Source organism: Scomber scombrus, chromosome 13, assembly GCF_963691925.1.
Source record: "Scomber scombrus chromosome 13, fScoSco1.1, whole genome shotgun sequence".
Classification (NCBI taxonomy): domain Eukaryota; kingdom Metazoa; phylum Chordata; class Actinopteri; order Scombriformes; family Scombridae; genus Scomber; species Scomber scombrus.
Window position 1 is genome coordinate 9,933,814 of NC_084982.1, and position 19,300 is coordinate 9,953,113.

At 40.5% G+C, this 19,300-nt stretch overlaps 2 protein-coding genes across 2 annotated transcripts in view; one reads left to right on the forward strand and one right to left on the reverse strand.

The window, feature by feature from the left end:
- Positions 1-18,855, reverse strand: part of cmss1 (cms1 ribosomal small subunit homolog) — a 30,349-nt gene extending 11,494 nt beyond the window's left edge. The window contains exon 1 of the mRNA XM_062431973.1: positions 18,775-18,855. Coding sequence (XP_062287957.1) covers positions 18,775-18,823 — 49 coding nt within the window. The 5' untranslated portion in view covers positions 18,824-18,855. The remainder of the gene's footprint in view (positions 1-18,774) is intronic.
- On the forward strand, positions 968-14,886 carry LOC133993292 (filamin A-interacting protein 1-like). The gene is made up of 4 exons (XM_062432204.1): positions 968-1,126; positions 1,207-1,377; positions 2,255-2,433; positions 11,875-14,886. The coding sequence occupies exons 1-4, from the start codon at positions 968-970 to the stop codon at positions 14,600-14,602; spliced, it is 3,237 nt and encodes a 1,078-aa protein (XP_062288188.1). The 3' UTR covers positions 14,603-14,886.
- Positions 18,856-19,300: the final 445 nt, after the last annotated feature.

Sequence of the window (19,300 nt, forward strand, 5' to 3'; positions counted from 1 at the left end):
AGTTTAGTTTACTGACAGGTCAAAAAACATGCTATAGGTCAAGCTGATTGTGAATTTTAATAGTGCCCTCTACTGGCTCAAAAGGAAAACTACTTAAAATGGTACGTTGCTCTTATAAACTCTGTACTTTGAACAGGTCATCAGAGTTTGAATATTTAATTTTTCCCCACGTTCAAACCAAAGTTCGAATTTCAAATAAAAAGTGACAGCCCTGACATCAATTAATTGCTCTTCTCAATTTCAACATGTTGGTAAACACAAGGTCCTTCAGTAACTTATCTAAAGAAACTTGACCAACAACTAGGCAATAAAAGGCGTTCCCTGAGACTGAGAGTTTGGACTGGAGAAGCAGAGCTGAAGAGCAAAGCGATGACATCATCTCTCACTAATATGAACCTGCTTGCTCTCCCTCTCTAAATATGGGAGAACACTAAGTCAGTGTTGCTGGCTAGCAAACAGTTTAGCTAATATGATTCCACCACATATATGCACACACACATCTAACTCACATGGTCAGTAATTAAGGCCCCCTTCTCTGGCAACCTCTAGTCCTTTTGTCTGCAAAGCTGACTTTGATTGCTGTAAATGTGCTAAGAGACAGGCTATGAGATGACATAAGCCCAACACAAAGTAATGCCAGGCACAGGCCTATCCGTTTCAGGAACACTAACTGTTATGACAAGAGGCCTTCTGACTTGGATTGGGTTTTGGATTAGCTCATAAAGGCTTATATAATCTGCATCAGCTGGTTTCTTATTAAAGCCACACAATAACCACTTGTACTGTAAAGACAAATTACGCGACCCTGTCTAACCTCTTTGATTGGAGGCCCACATTTCTATTTGTCCCTGTGTTCAGCTGACACCTACAATAATTTCCCATTCTCCTGTTCCTCCTATGAATGCATCCCCCTGGTAAAAGCAGCAAAAAAGTTGCTTGGAATCGAGGTGATCCACAGAAGCAAAACATGGAGCCTTCCATCCAGCCCATTCAACCCCCCAAAAGCCCTTTTCAGAGGGATAACAGGCGAGATCAGAGACAGAAGTGGGAGAGCAGACACACAAGAGAAGACCTATCCCGAGATGACATGTTGTTTCTGCTCAGTATTCTGGAGGGAGAGCTACAGGTACGATGATTTGCTCACTTTACTTATTCCATCTGTAGCTAAATGTAGCTCACGTTCTGTTGCATTGTTTGTCATATCAGGCTAGAGATGAGGTGATTACGGTGTTAAAATCGGAGAAGACAGATTCAGGTCTACTGGGAGCCCACTATGGTTTTAGCGGACTGGAGAAGGTGCTCCATGCCCTGCAGAGGGACTCCCTACAGGCCCAGCAGGACCACCTGCAGGATGTGTTCGGAAAACCGATTTCTGAGGTAACAACAGCCAATAGTAAGAAATTAGACACCATATGGAGTGGATAGTCAAATTTAATGAGGTGAATGCATTACTGTCTGACAAAAGAGCATCAATTATTACTGCATCATTGCACAAATCTGTTATTTTGCACTACATGTGTTGACTGTATTGGCTCTATTCGTCTGCAGTGATTATGCATGTTTGTCTGTCTATGTTTGTTTGGTAGCTTGTTCAACAAGCTAAGGTGCAGGACAAGATGTGTGTTCAAGTTTGTAAGTTACATAAGAAGGAGACTTTAGCAGGAAAGTTAGTGTGGGTGGTTGTTGTAGCATGATACTATCAGGCTTTCATGATTTGATTTGCTGTGTCGAAATAGTCTCCATCTATGTATACGGATAACAGAACACTATTTCATCAAATTAATGCAAAACTAGGGGGAGCCATAATGAAACCAAATAATTTAGTTTTTTTCTCAAAGGAGAAGACAGGACAAGTGATTTACAGAGCAGAAAATACAATTTAATTTCAGTTGGATTTTATAATTTTTTTCACTTGAACAAAAGAAAAAAAGAAAAAAAAAAGGTCCTTGTTCATTTACGGTTAAATCCCACTGCCCGTGTCAGAATATCTAAATAACTGGCTACATTTCACTAGGTCTGTGTGACTGGAGATGATGATCTTTGCTAAGAATTATAGATATTGTCTGCAGCAACCTACACTACACAGATGCTTAAGTCTGCATCAGGCAAACAAACCCTCAGACCTTCATTTACCACATACACTAAATATACTTTACAGGCACTCCTGCGACTCCTGACAGACCTTATACAAATCAAGGTACACACATATCTTCCTGTTCATTACCCCCTGTGTTGTTTTCCGTTTTCTTCGCAGCTGAATTATGTGATGGAGGCACAGAAGCAGTCATCTACACGGATACTGGAGCAGCTTCTGGATGTGTCCCGCTCTCACAGTGATGCTTTGCGCAGGCTAGAGGAGCAAGAGAGGAGCCACAGGGCTTATATCCACAAGAGTAGCTGCCTTACCACTCTACTGGAGGAGGACAGAGAGAGGTTGGTGAACCAAACCCAAGCGGTTCACATGAATACCTAAGCAAGGACAACACATATTTCATAGCTCCTACTAACTTGACAGCCCTTCACTGAAGCTAGAATTGTAGAAATATCCACAGAGTCCCTCCTGTAGTAAAACAGATGAGGATTTACAGCTAGTGTAGAAGAGGCGAAAGGATTAAAGTATTTCAGCACGGTGGAACAAGCCAGATCTGAGCTCTGTCATGTACACTTGTGCGGGCTTAGATTCTTTTAGTCTATGTTGGTCTGTAATGCTCTTTATGGCTGAGCGAGACAGCAAGGCACTGTTGGCCGCTGCATTTCTACCAGACAGAGTATTGGCGCTTTTCCACTACACCGTTCCAGCACGACTCGCCTCAACTCGCCTCGGTTCTTTTTTGCGTTTCAACTAGGGAAAGTACCTGGTACCTGGTCCTTTTTTAGTACCTGCTCTGGTGAGGTTCCAAGCGAGCCAAGCCGGTACTAAAATGTGACGTCGACACACTGCTGGCCGCTGATTGGTAGTTGTCGCTGGAAGCGTCATGAGCCGTCCCACACAAGAATCAAACCCGGCATTTTTAAATACCGGCAGCAGCGTTACAACCATAGTTACAACCATACGGCTCAATTTTCTTGCTTTGTGTGAGACAAAAAGCCACATACAGCAGCAAGTACACCACTGCCTCAATGTCCTCCATTGTTTATGTGTTTTGTGTCGCGTATAAAACGAAGTCACTATGACGACCCCACCCACGTTGAGTAGGTACTTTTTTGTAATAGAAAAAGGAACCGAGCCGAGGCGAGTCGTGCTGGAACGGTGTAGTGGAAAAGCGCCATATGTGACCTCAAGACTGTACTAAAAGTTACTCTACTCAGACACAGCCCATTACATCCTGTACTTGGTTTGGCCTTATGGCCAGCCTGGCTCTGTTCACTCTCCCTTGTAAACACATAAACATGCACTCACATAGAAATACTTGTACATTTGAAATTGGCATCCTTCTGCCCCAATTTAACAATACCGCACAGCACAGGATCAAACCTTCTTCTAAACTAAGCAAATGTGCTGAGGGTTTGCTGCTGGGTATAAAGATTCCCTTCACAAACAGAAAGCCCATTCAGATGTCTAACATGAAGGTGGTTACTCGTTCTCCTATGCAATTTGAGGCCCACGACAGGGCTATTCTGTTCAAGTTCCTGGTTGTCTCGGTTCATGTACCACCAGCATCAACTCTGTAATCTAGCTGTGTAGAGACCGGACCTGCACCGGGCTCTCAGCCTTGGGAGGAGACTAGTTGTCTGCATCTGTATGCCAAAGTGCAAACACTTTACTGATCCACCACAGGCACACATGCAATTAAAGACCAAAAATAGTCATGACAGTAAAGTGATTAAGTTTACTAGAATTCTGTCTGTTCAAATACAATGTGGAAACCCTAAACATGCACACATGAAGGCACTGTGGTTAATCTTGGTCTAATGATGATTAATACATGAGTAGACAGCATGTCTGTGGTGCGGTGTGAACCCTGTGTGGCTCATACATTCTTGACTTCTCGAACACAGAGGATTTTCATCTCCCTGTCGGTCCTCCTCTACGAATTCCCTGTAAGAGCAACATCTAAAACATCACTTTGAGCTTCACTGAAGTATTAATGGATCAAATTAATAAACTGTGACGTTGTTGCAATGTTAGATTGACCAAAGTATCTCGATGTCACAACTTTACCCTTTCCTTATCTTCACTACGTTGGCCTATTATCTACAGCTGACACGATTGGCAAATTAATCAGTCAATGCGTGGAAAATTAATCTGCATATATTTTCGGTCAAAACGATCAATTTGGAAAATAACAGTTGCAGTCTCTATTCTTGTCCATTTAAACCCATTAAATGACCTAATCATCATTGCACATTGCAAATCAATCCACACATTATTATTTTCCTGCCTGTGTATTTATATCTACTCTTAGGTATACTTGAAAAACTGTTTATATTCCCTTTCTTTGTATTCCCTACTGCACACCAGCGTCTCTGAGCTTGGCACAAATAGGTTTGAGCTGAGTCAATGCCTGAATTTATCCACAGGGTAAACAATACAAGGCACATGGTGATACGCCGGTCCCTTTCATCTCCCTCTCTCCATCCTGCCCTTCTTACATCTTGCTCTGCAGTAGCCTAAATATTTAACTGAAAGAATTTCCACTCCTGCTCCAAATCCTCTTCAGCTCTATCTTTCAATCTCCCTCCCAGTTTCTTTTCAAAGCGTACGCTCTGAGCCAAGAGAGCTACTCAGCCTGGCTTAAAATCAGCACCCCTCTGTCTTTTTCATTTCCCTTAAAAAGTAGCTCCATGAGGTGCCATGTGCAAAGCAGATGACCTATTTTAGCTGTGAACTATACAGTAAATTCCAGTCACGGCATATAATCACTTGTGCCATTTGAAGATCCCCGTTGCGTGTCAAAGGATGATTACATCTGCACATCACAATGCAGCGATCTGGTTGTTCCGACCTCAGCTATCAGAACATGCTCTAAGCCTGTGTGTGTGTTTCCGATGGTTTGACAGCGTCTCAGCATTAACCACACACACATGTTCAACACTTAAAAAGACATCCATGCTCTCCTCTGCCTACTTGGGTTCTGAATCACAAACACTTCAAATACACTAACCCTACAGCTGCAAACCGCTTTTAAAATGTTTTCACTCCCAATACGGCATCAATAAGTGTTACACACACATGTAGGAGAGGAATGCAGATGATCTAAATTAAGATGTCGATGAGGAAAAGCTCTCCAGCGTGGTGACACGTGGCAGACGATAGGGATGGGTTCTGATCAGTGGGTCCATTTTGGATCTGGTTCCTGTTCAGCAAACTACTCGGATTAATTTAGCCTTTTTGAATGAACCTTTTATCTTTGACAAAGAGCAATAGAAAAATATTAGTAGCAAATTTCCCATATTTAGCTGTCCATCACTGTTTCCACCCCTGGCAGATTAGCTCAGTAGTAGCTACTAAATGTTAATTCTGTAACAGCTAAAAAGTTTGGTTGTGCTCTGTTTTCAAGGCAGAAGCTAAAAAAAACAACTCAATATTGTAAAATTATACCCCTGAATGAAAATAGGGGCTATGGCAACACAGGAGAGAGAGCTCCACTTACATAAGGGGGAATATTACATATCGGCAAAGTTTGAGGCTTTTCTTGGAAATGCCTTTGAGGGATCGGCTCATGCTTGTAATTGAGGACAAGCACTGCAGATGCCAGCTCCTCCTCAATGGACCTGGTGGACTCTGGATTTGGGAGTCGGTCTTTGGATAGGAATGGCAAGAAATGTGAAGGGTCGTTCTCACATTCCACAACAAGAGAAATATCTCATCTTACTGAGCACTTTGTGAGAAGAGTCTTTAGAGGAAAGACAGAATAATTGAGTAGGCTGATTTATTATCCATACTAGGCTTGGGCGATATGGACCAAAAATCATATCTTGGTATTTTTAGGCTGAATGTCGATACACAGTATTTATCTTGGTATTTTCTATGACGTGGGCTAAATGTTCAGTTGTAAGCTAAAGCCACATGTGATATGTCACAACCACTTTTATTGAAACAGACTGTGATCAAAATAAAAAGCAACGCCACGGCTTCATTCCCTGTTTGAAAATATACAGCTACACAATATATCAACATGTAAGTGAAAAATTATATAAAATAAATAGTTTGTAAGAATTAAATATAGGCCTCTCTGAAAATGCCCCTTCAGTTGTTTTAACCAACAACAATAACAGACTTATCGAGTACAATTACAGGTTTTCCTCTCTTGCTTAAAAAAATACACAGCTGTGTAAATAACAATAAAAATGTAAACAGAACAAACTTGTTCTGTCAAAGTTTTCTGCTGAAGAAGTCATCATTATCGAGCTCTCCAGACAGGAGACGGACTCTCTTCTTCTGACTACATTGTTGGCTTAAAAACAACAGACTGATATCCAGAGTGCTTTGAAATAAAAACACTAGTTTCAAACTCACAGCTGATATAGTGATTTAATGAGACTTGACTATCCTTATGTTTAAAAATGATTATCAACATTTCCCCTCTTATAAAGAGTGTTAATTCAACTCAGAACTGCTAAATCTGGAGCTCACAGAAACTTTCAATAATCATACAGACATTTTTACCACATTTGCTTACTTACATAAACTAAGTGACTTCTTGTTTCTGTCTCTGACACGTCTGAATGATTATATTAGCCCATCTTTGAGCAAGAAACATGAACATGAACTTCCGCGGCACAAATGTTTAACACTGTTCACTACACACTATGAAATATATTTCTTTAAAAGATATGAACAATCTGCACAGATATTCATGCTGGGTGTAAAAAGGCTTTTGAACGTAAATGTCCAAATAGTGAAGTTTGAACTGTTTCATTTAAGCTGTTTTGGAAATACTTGTGTGCTGACAGAAACTCACAGGAGATATACATCTAATCTAATTTGGGACGAGATGAATTTGCTTGACAAAAAACAAAAACAAAACAACAATAAACAAAAACACCAGAGGTATATTTCCCAATGAAAGCTAGAAATAGAAGTCACAATGCAAGTAATTGCTCCTGGAGGGGAACATGCGTCACAAAGAGCTATATGTTTGTTTCTCTCCAGCAGCATTGGTACTACTATGATCTAGCAAGCCAAAATATTTATTAGGGTTCACGTCTTTTTCCATTATCGTTTCTCGTTCTTGTTGTGACTCATGAGACATGCAAGAAAAATGATGAAAGTATTATCAGTCATCCCTCACTGCCCCACTGGGCACATACTGTAGATTTGACTTGAGTAACACTACAGACAAACCGACAGATATAGAGGAAACTGATAATGCCAAGAGAAAGAAAACAAATGTGAGCACAAAAGAAAATGTGCAATTTATACCATAAACCCAGAAAGCAAGAAAAGGAACAAAACGAAGAAGACATATAAAGGGGATGTGGGGAAAGAAGAAAGAGAGACATATGGATGTAATTGTGGGTCGATGAACTGATGATGTAATCTCACAGTCAGGTTATCAGGCCCCAGGCAAAGCAGCAATAACACACAAAACATGTCTCTTCTTAAAATGTATGTGAATGCCACAAACACACACAAAACATATAATGCATGCTTCTAGATGAGCTAGAATTCCTAGGACACGCCAAGTCAGGCCTCTCACTTATGCAGCATGGTTAACATGTTTGTGCGGCTAATCCTGCAAACTGAGAGCCTATCTGCTTTGAATTGTGATTGAAGCTTTAGCTTTCTTCGCGCACACACAAACACATTCTGTCCTTCCCATTAGCCTCTTTGGCAAGGCTACACAGTGACCTCATCTGGAATGGGCTGAACTCCAGTAAACACACACACACACACACACACACACACACACACACACACACACACACACACACACACACACACACACACACACACACACACACACACACACACACACACACACACACACACACACACACACACACACACACACACACACACACACACAGCAGTAGAGCCTGTACAGTCCCATATAAGGACTAGCTGATGATGTAATGGGCGCCACTGACTGCGAGTGAGACTCAGTGTGCAGAGCACTTCTCATAATGTTTGGTTTTCCGGATGGAATGTCCACATCACTGGGATCCCCGGGAACGGGAGAGGTGAAAGAGTACAGACAATTCATTCTCTGAGGATTTTATAAAAAAGGACAGAAACCAACAGCACAGGTAAGAACAATCACAAGACTTGTGAACAGCAGGATGATACAAATGTGCATTTAGAAACATGTTTCACTTTAAAGTTGCTTTGTTACTGCAAGATGAGCTGAAACGGACAGACTGTTGGACAATTTTCCATAGATTAGACAGTCTTACAACTCCAAGTTGATACCAAATAATCCAAGTGCACTTCAACAGGAATCTAAATTGTATATCAACAGAAAGAAATTTGAGTTTCACTCTGAAACTTTTACAGTGAAAACTTTAGCATTTCATTTTTAATAACTTAATTGATCATACTTTGCAATTATTAGCTTTTTATAGGAGCATCATTGACAAGACAATACTCACAATTTTACGTGTGACCATATAAAAATCAATGTATCAATTATGTTTTGGAGGAATATGACCAACCTTTCAATTCAGAACAACAGATCATAACTATTTTTACCCACTCAACTATATATGTTATTACTGTAAGTGAAATCCTGTCTCAACAGTAAAAGATCCTCAAAATGTAAAATTTCTAAATTTGTATAGTGTTTACTTGAAAAGCTTAATATGCAATCTAATATTTTGCACTTAACATTAGGTGTTCTACAGAGCTTTTCAACTTGGACACAAACTCATTAGAAAACGAATCCAGAGTAATAAAAATGGTCTGGTGACGAATCACTTGTGTGTCTCACTTGCAATAATGCAACACAAAAATGTACACTTTGTTAAATACATTTTGCAAGCTATATTTTTCAGGTTTTTTTTAAATCTAACCTTGGTCTACAAATATTCCTGTTAGTTTTTATCATATTTAAATCAACCTCATCCTGTTTTTAAGTCAAGTTTTAGTTGACTAAATGTCTGGACATTTTAGTCTTATCTTATTCAAAGAAAACTTAACTATTTTAGTATAGTTTAAAAAAAAACATTTTTTTGCCCTGACAAAAGTTTACAGCTTGTGAATTGTTGTATTTTGGTGCTATATTTCCAGACTACATGCTGTAAAAGTTTTTAGTGCTTGGAGAATGATACACAAACTACCTAGAAAACTTACACTGAAAATGGTCTGCATAACATGACTCCAAGCAAAAGGTTAGCCAGCTAAGCTGATTGGGCATCTACTTTTTCTCAGTATAAAAGTATATGGGTCAATGACGTATAAGGATTTTCAACAACTCAATTTTAAATAATAAAAACAAGCATATCTAATGCAGTGGTTCAAACATTCAGAATGTTGTGTACCTGACAATTCATATTACAATTTGAAAGTGATTTTAGTGGGGGTTTTTCAAGATTAATTGGCACTGGCCTGAAAAAAAAGTCATTTGGTGCGACCATGATTCATCTTGAAATGTCTTATATAAATAAAAGACCATCATTTACAAAGATTTAAAAAAAAAAAAAAAAAACTTTGTTTCCAAACACTTTATATTACTGAAAACTTGTAAAAAAAAGATGTGAAGCGTGTTAAGTAAATTAATTTATTTCAAGATGAATCGTGGTCGCACCACATGACTCTTTTTAAAGGCCAGTGCCAATTAATCTTGAAAAACCCACTAAAATCACTTAATTTCAAATGTATAATATGGATCTTCAGGTACACAACATTCTGAATGTTTGAACTACTGCATTAGATATGCTTGTTTTTATTATTCTACAATTGAGATGTTCTAAATCCTTATACGTCATTGACCCATATATGAAAACCATTTAATGTTAGCAATGTCCAGTTGTTGAGAGTCATATACCAGAGACTAAACTCAATCCTATGTTGCCTTTTCTGTTCATTTTGATCTCTTTCACAACAATCTGGTAGCCAAGCTAAATGAGTTTGGTTTGGCTATAAAACACAACCTACGCAATATAACACCACTGCCTTACAAAAAAACTTTTAAAAAACAACCTAACATTACCACTAAGACGTTAACCTACCTCAATGTCTTTGTGGCGAGAGCTGTAACGTGCCTTTTCAGGTTTTTGGTATTCTTCCCAGCTATTTTATGGCCACATTGTTTCCCGTATAATAAAGCAATGCATTTGTTTTATTTCTGAGCCTCATTGTAAGAAAAAAGGTTGTATTTGTGAGAATCAGAAATTCCTTTTCATTAGTGACACTGGTGGCAGTTATGTGAGCTGCAGTCAATATACCAACTATTGCTACTGCACGCATTTTTCCTCGCTTACACTTGTCTTAATTACATGAAAGATCTCTAACACTGTGTTTTGCACTGTGTTTCAGCAAAATGTCTTAAACTCCCTGTCATCAGTCATTGTGGGGGCGTTTTGTTGTAAAATGTGTTCTGGTTGACTGAAGCAGCTAGCCATCTTTAGATGGAGAGCTAGTATCTGCAGGGTTTCTAGTCGTTTTTTTTGTGTTGTTGTGTCTATATGCTGCTTGTTTGTTGACGCAAGTGGGAAGAGAGGCAAGGCACTTGGGAGTAAGCAAAAATGTCACAAAAAAAATCTTGGCCTGGGTCCTTCACATAGAGATCAGGCCACAAGGTGTTACATAGAACTGAGAAAGTCGGGGAAGGTCTCGTTTTTTAAGTTACATTACAACCTGTTCACTCATTGGTAATAAAAAACTATTAATACATGTTAATTGCTTTACAATTACGTGTAGAACCTTTAATGTTAAATTGCTCTCTGTAAAATAGTTGATGTGCTCATTGTGCTGGTGTAGTCCTGATATGGCATGCAGCACATGCCATCCAATAAACAGGATATTTGGATTGTAATTTAGAAGAAAAAAAAACAGTCTATAATATTTTATCTACTTTTTCCTTTGGTCAAGAATACTGTATGTTGATGCTAGTATTTGATGCCTGTGCTGTCTTGTCATCATCTCGTCTTGGTCATGGAAAGAAAGGTCGTTGACGAACATATTTAGTCATAGTTTTGGTAAATGAGATTAACACTTGTGTGTATGAAATGCATTTGTACATTACTGGTATGCATCTGGGGAAATGTGAGGAGTGACAGCGCTTGGTAAATGTAGCTGGTCTGTAATTACTTATGGAACAGGGGGGAATTCCTGCCTCTCCTGGCTGGAAAGGGGGTAGCATTTGAGGTGCTTTCGAGGTGCACAGAAGGAGGGTGATTGGATGCGGTGTTGTGGGTACTCAAGGGTAGAGGAACTTCTTAATTAATTAACACTCCCTGCCAAGGGACCATCTGCCGTGCTAGTCAAAACATCCTACAAAGAGCATGCTACCTACAGAGAAGTGCACAACAATATAGTTGGAAATACAGGCATAACTACATGTCTTAGGGTTTTACACACACACACACACACACACACACACACACACACACACACACACACACACACACACACACACACACACACACACACACACACACACACACACACACACACACACACACACACACACACACACACACACACACACACACACACACACACACACACACACACACACAGGCAAAAGAGAAAAAAGTCCCATGTTTCCACACATATTTCAGTAGGGAGGAAATAGTGATTCAAATTCTTCTGAAAATTAAAATAAATGTTTATGCAGGAAATACACAACTTAGGAAATGATTTGTGTTTAAAAGTTGTAGCCAACATGTTAAGTATAAACACTACTAAATGTTTTTGATGACTGAAATGAGTCAATTACACAATAAACCCAAGCAACTATTCTGTTTGTCATTTGTTTCTCTTGACAGACTCAAGCTCCTGATTGTAAAGCAGAGACAATACCAGGAGATAAAGGAGAGGAAAAGTGAAAGAGAAGTATCAACTCTGAAAGAAGAGCTGATTGAGCTGAAGGCTTTTGCACTGCTGGTTGTGAAGGAACAACAACGTTTGAGCGAGCTGCTGGAGGAACAGAGGCATCGTGTCACAAAACTGACTACCATCACTAACTACGTCACGCTGGAGGTCAGTGCTGCTTACCCCAGTGCAAAAGAGGACAAGCGGCTGAAATCACTGCGTCTAGAGGTGGAGCGACACAACCAAGTTAACATCTTTCACCAAACCTGGCACACCATGACAGCTGAACTAGCTGATGACGGGATTCAGAATCAACAGCTCAGACAGCAGCTGGTGTTACTCGGCCATCGGATTGATGATCTGGAGGGGACTAGGGGTGTCTTGAGGAGGGCAGACAAAGAACTTCGAGAGCTCAATGAGCGAGAAACAGGGACCCCGAGCTTGCTGTCAGAGGTGGAGGTACTGAGGAGGAGGGTGGTGGTAATGGAGGGGAAGGATGAGGAGCTGATACGCATCAGAGACCAATGTCGAGACCTGGACCGCAGACTAGTGAGGGAGACCAAATACTGTTGTGGCCTGAAGGTTGAAGTCGATAAGCTCAATGGTAGAATCAACGAATTGGACAGGATAGAGGAGGCTTTAGGCAAGAGCAAACAGGACTGTAGTATTCTGAGAGGCAGCTTGGAAAAAGAGAGGGATGTTAGCAAGATGTTGTCCGGTGAGGTGGACACTCTGAAGGTCAGGGTGAGAGAGCTAGAGGCTGTTGAAAGCCAACTGGAGAAGAGTGAAGCAGTGATAAGACAAGACCTGGCCAAGCTCAGGTCACTGACTGTAGCGTTGGTGGACGACAGAAAGACGATGGCAGAGAGGCTCCGGCAAGCTGAGCAAAAACTCAGCAGGAGGGAGGGAAATACATATGAGCAAAGCAATTTGGCAACAATGACAGAAAGACTGAGAGACGAGAAGCAGCAGGTGCTGAGGTCTAAGGCAGAGCTAGAGGAAATGATTAAGGGCATAGCGAAAGACAAGGACGAACTCCAAGCCAGGCTAATGACAGAGGAAAAGAGGAATGGGGAACTACAGTGTAAAATAACCATAATGAAGAAACGGTTACAGGTCTTGGAAAACAAAAAAGAAAAAGAGGAGAAGTACATGCACAGCTCTATCCCGAACATCACTAACCATCACTGCCAAACAGACAACAAAGTCAAAGAACTGACCCAGGAACTAGATCGGCTGCAAAAAAGACTCCAGGACAAGGAGGTGTTGGAGAGAGAACTGGTGAAGGTGGAGGAAGACTTCAAGTCCCTGGAGAGGAAGTTCACGGATGAACAGAGGAGGTCCAAGGCTCTAATGGAGGAGCTAGAGCTGGCTAAAAGGGAGCTTTCTGGGTATCAGCAGGCAGAGAAGCAGGAGGTCAACCAGGAACACCTTCTCCTTTGTCGTCTTCAGAGGGAGCAGGTGAAGTCCAGACTGTTAGGCAGAGAGGTAGATACCCTGAAGGAGAAACTCCAGAAGCTGATGGGAACTGAGGAGTCCATCTGCAGGGTCCAGACAGATCACTCCACGCTGCAGAGCAAGTTGACCCAACAAGAAGCCAGGAACAAAGAGCTGGCCAGAGAGATGAAGGAACTGAGTATTGAGCTTGACAGGTACAGACAAACCAAAAATTCGACACCCAGTGCAAACAGTAAGCACTTTTCAGACCTTTATCAGACCACCAAAGAGGTGCAAACTGAGCCAGCAGACAGTCTGCCTCCTGAATACAGCTGCCAAGTTCCTTCAGTGAATGAGAAATCAGATGAAGAAAATGATGACCAGGATCCCAACCATAATGCAGAAGTCCTCAACAGTAGTGGTTCAACTCTTGTCAACAACTTTAACAGCATAAACAGTGCAAATAACAACACCAGTCAATACAGCAGCCATTCAGCCAACAGCATAAATATGCACCAAACGGTTAATGGAGAGGTGATGATGTTAACACACACACCGGGGCAGCCTCTGCACATCAAGGTGACACCACACCACACTCTCAACACGGCCACACTCGAGATTAGCAGCCCCACTGCAGACACGGCCACATCTTACACCAGCACAGCCGTCATCCCAACGAGCGGAGCCTCACCTAAACAGAGAATTACAATAATCCAGAATTCGGCTCTGCCTGCTGCTAAAACCCCACCTTCAAGTCCTGATCGCACTGTCTCCCCACTTAACGGCACGCCCGTCAGTCGGGTGTTAAGTCCAAATTCATCACGCTCTGTGACACCTGACAACAACAACTCCCCCATTCAGATCGTAACAGTCAGGACTTGTTCTCCAGAGCCAACGGAAGTCGTGAGCCAGGCTGTCTTCTGCAAGACGCCAGAGCGGGGAAACAGCTGGCAACGTCAGAAATCCAACAGCACAGACACAAGCCCCAGTATCATCACTGCAGAGGACAATAAGATCCATATTCACCTGGGGAGCCCATATGTCCAGTCTCTGAATGGTATGACCCACAGCATCCCACAGTCTGTCGGCCCGTACTACCTCCGACATGAGCAAAGGACTCAAGTCCTTGCTAATGGCTGCCATGTCAAAGGTGTTGGCAAGATTACCAGTAGCATCACTATATCTCCTGCAACCTCTCCAGCATCACACTCCTCAAATATAACAGTAAGTGGCCTTTGTGATTAGGTAAAAATATACTCTGGACATATTATGTTTGATGTCACATTCCTGGACTAGACAACTAAAACGATACACTTCTTCTGAAGATAACCCTGAGTTTGTTCTATTAAGTAACAACCATCAAATAACAGATGTGTAAAGTTTGTCCTTAAAGAGCCTCTGTACAGCCTGATCTGGTTAGTGTATCCACAGACTGAATTTAAAAGCCTCTTATCAATTGTATATATGTGTGTGTAGTGCTTGTATAAATACCAAGGGAGACCATCCCAACTTTATATGTGATGTATACATTTATGTTTCATTAATGTTTTTCTTTTTTTTTTTTGATGTTCATTAAAAAGTCATTATGTTGTTCTCATTTATTCACCTTGACTACTTCTGAGAGGGGTTTAATATCAACAGAGCTACAGGTTGCTAACCAGAGAGCAAAGCAAAGAATACATAGATAATGGCAGAACCTTAGTTAGATAGATTTTTTTTTCTTCCAGGGTCGACTCCTTGGTGAACAATATAAAATAAAACACAACACAACCCAGCCCCCCCCAAACCACTCAAAACTTTTGGTGGACAGATACATGTGGTACAAATGACATAGAAAAGGTTTGTGATTGCTGAGTTTGATTCAAAAGTTGAGTCATCTACGATCCCAACTACACAAAAAGTCCTAACTCTCTCTGTATGTATGTGTGTGTAAGAGAAACCCCCTTTCAAATGTGTACAGGAAAACTGTTTTTTTTGACACAATACAACTTGGTGGGGTTGTTCTGGTTTTGTGGGATAGAGACTACTAAAAGACTTCTACTAAAATTCTAGCTATTAGAGTCTTAATACATTTGAAAACAACAACAACAACTGGATAAACCTATTCAACAAATGTCATCTGCTTGCTCTCATTTACAATAAAAAAAAATAAAAAATCAACATATATCTCCTGCCAGTCACACCTCCCACTGTTACATAATATCTTGTGGCATCATTTTAAAAGTTTAGTTTTACACGGTTGTGCTGATTCCCTTACTTTATTGCATTTTCCTATTTGTTTCCTGTTCCACATGAAAAACATGAAATTACCACCATCTAAATTGGTATGTCAGTGTTCTAGTGTCATTTAAATGATAATCCTATGCAAATGGAAGCCTTCAATTGCTCAAATTGCTGTGTATGGCACACAGGGGAAGAAGATCTAGTCAGAATTTTGAAGGTAAGAAGTAAATTGTCGCCAATGATAACAGAAAAACAATGTAACAAAATACTGGAAAATTAAAAGAACCTTATAAATCTAGGAGAAATATTTTAGAGCAATGTGTCCAACTTCTCAAATCACACAAATAACCATAACACATGAAACTTCTGCTAAATCTAAATGAGACTTTTCTGTCAAAAAACTTTTTAATAAGAGGAACCAATTGATGATCTTTACCAGCTCAGCCAATTCGAATGATGTCAACTTTTGAAAAATACAGCTAAATATATGGTTAATTAGTGTGACTGAAATAAATGGCCCAAAATTAGCACTTAAATTGCCTTTTCATATACTGTATCTTGTTGCCAAAGCTGTGAGGCAATGTGTCATCTAAATTAAAAAAAGCTGGCTGACAGTGTTGGGGAACACTACAAGGTCTCCCGTGGTTTGATAGGCTGGCAGTGAGCCGACATAGCGGGTATATGATGACAAACAGGGAGAAACCTTTACCGCCATGAGATCACCATTTGGTAAGGTGGAAACCAGATGAGGCATTCGATGACGGTTTTGGGAAGTCTGCAGCGTGACGGAGGCTCTCACGAGAATCTTTGTCATTAGTGAGATCCACAAGACTCATCACCATAAAAGTTACGCAGTTTGGAAATTAATCTCCTCATCATTCTTCACTACTTCAAAGTGGGTCTGGGCACTAAAGCTGAAAAATGTATCATGATGTCATTTCAGTCAATAGATAATTGTTTTTATACACCTGTTTTTAATAAAGACCAGGAAAAAAAGGTTAAATTTAACCCCACATTTTTTTTCTTCTGTTGTGTCACTCATCAATGGCCAGACAAACGTTACACATGTTAAATGATTGGCTGTGTGCACGTCATGCACAGCACTCTCCCTTATCAAGGGATACCAGCACACTTATGATTTTGGTCATGCAACTGACCTCTGAGTATTCATTATGTGCTTTCATGGCTGCATTTAAGCGCAACTATCAAACATTCAATCAAACAATTTTTGTAATTGCTATAGATCGAGTCTAATGATGGTACATATCGCTATTGCTTTATTGCCCAGGCGAGTCTAACTTCAAAGTTAATCCCATGCTCTAACAGACTTCAACCCTCCTTTTTCTGTCTTGTCAATTTCCAGTCACCCTCACAGCCTTTTCTGTCAAGTGCTTCAATGATACAAATCCAAGCACAGGTGAGACGTCAGTCAAGGTGAAGAGGTCAACATAGTACAAGAAACAGACATGTCTCTAAATAAAAAGTACATGTCAAAGCAATCTCATGAAGGGTTAAGTCTTACACTGTGAAATAAAACAATATGTTCCTTCATCTGTAGCTTGGTTTGGATGCATGTTGCTTTCATTTAATTTTTAAAAAAAGAGGCAACTTCAACAAATGAGGATATCCATCAATTAATTAGGGTTGTGTACGTCTGCGTGCCTCCCAATCTACTATAATTGTCTTTATGGCTGGGATACACATGTTAAGCCATAAAGTGAAAACCAATCACAGGTTGGCCCTGATACCGAGCTGGACCACAATAGCCTCAATGGAAAGGCTTTGTGATTGAAGCTTGTTATGCAAACAAGTACTTATGTCTCTTTTCTATAATCAGATTCCTCTGGGGTTACTGCAGACACCTGGTCCAACACAGATCACCAAGACCAAAGGACACAGCACTGAGAAGAGGCAACAGAGCTCTCAGTACAGACAGGAGAATGAAAAACCTCCAATGATATATGCAGGGGAAAGACTGACTTGAGGATGTCCAACGTTCCTGTGTCTTCAACATTTTTTCTTAACAAAAAAACCCCAACTCAAAACGATTAATTGATCATCAGAATTGGCCACAAATGGTTACTCAGTTTCCAAAAATTTACTGTAGTGACTGACCATATATTTTCCACAAGAATAAATCCATGTCACCAAACAGTTTTTCTCATGTATGAAAAACAGGAAAAGCCAAACATCAACCAAAAAACTGTCAAATTGAAAGTAGCTGCTCACTTGTGACGGTAAACAGCTTGCAGACCATTTATTTGTCCACACTACAAACAATATCTTCATATATGTTACTATATTGTAGGTTTAACATGAAATGAAGAAGGGAAAACATAATTACTGGGATATTAAATGTTAAATTGTTTGCTGAGCTGGGTTAGATTCAAACGCTGACTCATCTCCTGTCACAGCTCTTCACAAATGTGTGTGTGTGTATAAATGAGAGAAGAGCAAGAGAAGAGAAAGGATGTGTCCGTATGTCCGAACAAGTCCAATTAAAAACGATTTACTTTAATGATCATCTGATGATGCATTTTACTTGGGTAAGCAAGGCAACTACACTTTGATGTCTCAATCAGGTCAATAATCCTTAAGAGTACATGACTGCCCTCTATTGGTATGCAGAGTTCATTAAACAATATGAGCTTCAGGAAGGTTCCTCTGTTGGTTATATGGATGAGCATAACGGAGATTTAAGAAAGATGTTGAGGAGAGTGAACTTTTCGGGGAAGGTATATGGCACGGCGGGCAATGTTAGGATAACGTGAACACACACAGACAGATACACTCACAAACAGACACACTCACTCACTCACTCTCTCTCTCTCACACACACACACACACACACACGTGTTCACACATGTATGGAAAACTGCTCGGAACAACTCCGGCAACCAACCCTAACTTTCCATGTCCTTAACAAACCAGGGTCAAGTGACACACACATGTCGGTACTTTGTGTTTTAGACATGTTACTATGGCGGCTGATGTTAACGGTTCACAGCACGTTAGCCCCAGAAGTGAACAGCTACTCGATGGTTAGCTAACGTTAGCATAGAGTTAGCAACAACCAACACACATGTCATTACGACCAGCGACAACAACCCAGCGTTCAGAGTTACACCGAAACCAAACGGACCACAAGTCTCAGACACACCAGTAAATAAAGACACTAGAGCTAAGAGAGATACCTGAATTAGCCTGGTTTGCCCACCACTCGTCACCCAGGTCGTCTCCCATTTTCCTCAACGAGTAAGTTAGCCAGGCCAATCCAAATCTACCGCTGAGACAGCGTGTGGGTCGGGGGTGTGTTCACAAGCAGCACGGTGAAAACATACAAAGGGGTTTAAAGTGTCAATGAGACTTCTTTTCACATCAAAATATAAACAATAAAGAATGGTTATTAGGTGAGGGTTTATCTCCATATAGGCAACGACATCTCAGATCGTAGTTTAACTTAAGTTTTGATGAGTGACAGCGCCTGTTTGTCAGAAGTGGTGGAAAGTAACCAAGTACATTGACTTCTACCCCACTATATTTTCAAAGGGAAATATTGTACTTTTAGCTCATACATTTACTTTTACTACATTCATTCAGACATTCATTTGCCACTTATACTTACTAGTTACTTTTCAGATTTTACATACAATGTTATATTTTGTTGTTTAATTTGTCTGCTCTTTTCTGATAACGTGTTATGCCAGTTGAGCTGCATTC

Excerpts from the sequence above, each read along its gene's own strand:
- LOC133993292 (XM_062432204.1), top strand. The coding sequence starts at position 968 with ATGGAGCCTTCCATCCAGCCCATTCAACCCCCCAAAAGCCCTTTTCAG. Across the intron at positions 1,127-1,206 it reads TTCTGGAGGGAGAGCTACAG|GCTAGAGATGAGGTGATTAC; the intron begins GTACGATGATTT and ends TTGTCATATCAG. Across the intron at positions 1,378-2,254 it reads TCGGAAAACCGATTTCTGAG|CTGAATTATGTGATGGAGGC; the intron begins GTAACAACAGCC and ends TTTTCTTCGCAG.